Below are 3,419 nucleotides of genomic sequence, written 5' to 3'. Positions count from 1 at the left end.
GGATGACACCACCTACCGCCGGCCGCGCCACCACTCAGCCGCCGTCTTCCATTGGTCCGTGGCTCTCGCCCCAGGGCGGGACACTCCCAGGGATTTGTTTCCATTGGTTCACACAGGAGAGGGGCGGGGAAATCCACGAGGACTTGGCTAGCAACGTCTATTGGCTACTACTCAAGCCAATTGGTAAAAAGAGACTCCCGGCCCGCGCGCTCTGATTGGCTGGGCGGATGGGCTCGGCCACCACCCCATGGCGCTTCAGAGCTCGCGGGTTGAGTCCGGGAGCTGTTCGGGATCTGGAGCCGAGAGCCTGCAGTCGCAGGTGAGAAATCGGAGTCGTGGTCCCTGGTGGCGCCAAGTCCGAGGCTGAGACCTAGGACGACCCCGGCTGGGCTCTTGGCTTCTCTGGCTCAGTTTCCCCAATTCTGAGCATCCGTCCTGAGTGGCCCACGACCTCGAATCTGGCAGACGGGATTTTGATTTTTGGGCAAGCAACAGGTTTCCCGGCTCCGAGCCTGAGTTTCCCCTCCCCTTCTAAGAAACGGTACTTAGCTCATACTGCGGTTCAGGCCTCGTTCTATTGAGGTGATATACGGAAAGCCTTAAATAGATGGTAATTTTATACGGTTTACAAAAATCTTAAATGCACACAACGTGCACCTAGCAAGTTACTTTCTAGCAGTCTGTCTTGTAGAGATTCTCGCTTAAATGTCACCCAAAAAAAAAAAAAAAAAAAAAAGGAGGGGGTTGTAAGAGCTGTTTTCTGTGGCCTATTTTTAATTATGAAATGTTAGTAACAGCCTAAATGTCCAGGAAAGAGTTCTTTCTGGTCCATGATTTCATTTACATTTCTACCTTTATGGAGTTCCTTCTGTGGATCAGTGGGTTAAGAAGCTGCCTGCAGTGGCCTGGGTGCACCTGCAGCTCTGATTCAGTCCCTGGCCGGGGAACTTCCACATGCTAAGAGTGCAGACATTTTTTTAAAAAATTGTAGTAATAATAAAATTGCAACCAAGAACCAAGCCAGTAATAAGTAGCTGTCAGCAATTGAGTGATTATGATGTACCAGACATTGCTGTTTCCCTTCCATTATTAACCTTCTCAAAATCCATCGAGTTAAGTTCACTTATTGCTCCATGCAGCTTTTTGTGTCTGTGTGTGTGTCTTTTTTTTAGGGCCGCCCCTGCGGCATATGGAAGTTCCTAGGCTAGGGGTCGAATTGGAACTGTAGCTGCTGGCCTACACCACAGCCACAGCAACACCAGAACAAAGCTGCATCTGTGACCTACACCACAGCTCCCGGCAACACCAAATCCATAACCCACCAAGTGAGGCCAGGGATTGAACCCCTGTCCTCATGGATAGTAGTTGGGTTTGTTACCATTGAGCCAAGAGGAGAACTCCTCATGTGGCTTTTGAGGAGACTGAGGTCCATAGCCATTTGAGTGAGTTAACTAAGATGATATCACTGGGGATGGAAGAGCTAGATTGGAACCCAGATCTTTTTGATATCTCTTGTTGACTGCTGCTCTGCACTGCCTTTTAGGCATATACCACATGCTGAATGGTCGCTGCCTCTTTTTTGTTGTTTATATTGGTGAGCTTGAACTAAGCATTCTTGAAGATCTGGAGACCTTCCAACTTCTTTCTGGCTTTCCTTTTCAGGATTCCCAGGAGCCATGTTGTCTCAAGTCCTGCTGGTGTCCGCTCCAGGGAAAGTCATCCTTCATGGAGAGCATTCTGTGGTCCATGGCAAGGTACAAGGCCCCCTGAACCTTTGAGGAATGGGAGCTACTTCTCCCTGATGCTAATCTTATAAGAAGCTAAAAGGAAGCCTTAAGGCATGGCTTAGGAGTAGATCAGAATGAGGTCAGACAGATGAGCAAGGAAAAGACAGGTCTTAGGCCCTCTGAAGGCCTTCTCTGGCCCACCCTTTAAGAGAGCAAAAAGATGACATGGAAAGCCCCGTGGGCAGAATGAAGTCACTTAGGAAGTGAACTTCCGGTGAAGAAGAGATGAGATTTAAGGACTGAGCTCAGGAGCATTCCAACATCTAAAAGCTGGGAAGATGAGTTGGATCCAGCAAGGGACTCTGAAACATGCATTTTTTCATTTAACTCTTACCAGTACTGTCTCAGGGAAAACTTTTATTGTCCTCTCTTACAGATGTGGAAGCTGAGGCTTGGGAGAGGATTGGGAACTTGATCAAGGCCCCCTACACCATAGAGCTAGGAGTGAACCTAAGTCTCTTTAAACCCAGAGCTTATGCTTTTTTCTACCCCTCTACTCTGTCATTCTTTTTTGTTTGTTTGTTTGTCTTCTGGGCTGCACCCGTGGCATATGGAGGCTCCCAGGCTAGGGGTCGAATCAGAGCCGTAGCTGCCAGCCTACACCACAGCCACAGCAATGCCTACACCCCACTCCCACACAGTGATCTACACCACAGCTCACAGCAACTCCAGATCCTTAATCCACTGAACAAGGGCAGGGATCAAACCTGCGTCCTCATGGATGCTAGTCAGATTCGTTTCCGCTGAACCACAATGGGAACTCAGCACTCTATCATTCTTTATGTTCTTATGTTTATCTTTGAAAACATGGTGATTATGGGAAAGCCATGCCTTGGTGTTGAGAATTTCTGAAGTTTTCTGTGGGGGAGAGCAAATATAAGTAGGTATTAACTCCTAATTGATTGATAGTGGCTGTGTCCAGGTGTAGGGGGGTCCCTTTTTCTTAAGACAGGAGCCGTGCTCATTGCCACCCCCACCCCCACCCCCGCCTCAGGCTAATTGCTTCTGCCCTTTATTCTACAGGTAGCACTGGCTGTGGCCTTGAACTTGAGAACATTCCTCCGGCTTCAGCCCCACAACAGTGGGAAAGTGAGCCTCAGGTTACCAAACATTGGCATCCAGCAGACCTGGGATGTGGCCAGGCTTCAGCTGCTGGACACCAGCTTTCTGGGTAAGTACAAGGAGCAGGTGCCAGGTGTGGGAAGAGCCTGGGCCCCAAAGAGAGCGTGGGCAGAGGCCTGGGGTACAGAGTGCCATCCACATTTGCGAGCTAACTTCTCCAAGCCTAACAAAGGCCACTTCTCCAAGGGGACACAGGAACTCCGAGCCTCTTGGAGTCAAGTTTTCTACGAGGTTTCCAGGATCTGCCATCTTTTTCTCCCAGTGTCCTCTGGTTCTCTCCTGATAGTCCTAAACACAGTGAACACTTGGGCACAGTGAACACTTGGGCATTTATGTGTGCCAGGCACTGAAGCAGTGTCCTCTGTACGTTAGCATTCATGGAATTCGCCAGTCTTCCCTGGAAGTAGGTGGTGTGATTCATCCCCATTTTATGGATGAGAAAATTGAGGTTCAGAAGCCAAGTGGTTCAGGCCACACAGCTTGGCCATAACACAAAAAGGATTCAGACCC

At 49.2% G+C, this 3,419-nt stretch overlaps 1 protein-coding gene across 12 annotated transcripts in view; it reads left to right on the top strand.

Annotated features, from left to right (window-relative positions):
* The first annotated feature begins 213 nt into the window (after positions 1-213).
* Positions 214-3,419, top strand: part of MVK (mevalonate kinase) — a 35,826-nt gene continuing 32,620 nt past the window's right edge. For 8 of the 12 annotated variants that reach the window (XR_307455.4, XR_307454.4, XR_014826951.1 and 5 more), the window contains exons 1-3: positions 280-319; positions 1,663-1,754; positions 2,811-2,958. Coding sequence is in view for 4 of the 12 variants with exons in the window: in XM_005670728.4 (XP_005670785.2) it covers positions 1,677-1,754; positions 2,811-2,958 (226 nt within the window). In the remaining 8 variants the exon portion in view is untranslated. Of the gene's footprint in view, positions 320-1,662; positions 1,755-2,810; positions 2,959-3,419 lie in introns of all 12 variants that reach the window. The other 4 variants (XR_014826946.1, XR_002338383.2, XM_084995596.1 and 1 more) reach the window with 1 other exon arrangement.

Source organism: Sus scrofa, chromosome 14 (assembly GCF_054392235.1).
Source record: "Sus scrofa isolate SSC_HxYL_T2T_F1_AM1 chromosome 14, Sscrofa_HxYL_maternal_Yorkshire_Landrace_v2.0, whole genome shotgun sequence".
Taxonomy (NCBI): Eukaryota; Metazoa; Chordata; class Mammalia; order Artiodactyla; family Suidae; genus Sus; species Sus scrofa.
Note: the sequence above shows the minus strand (reverse complement) of the source record. Positions and strands in the feature narration are given on the sequence as shown.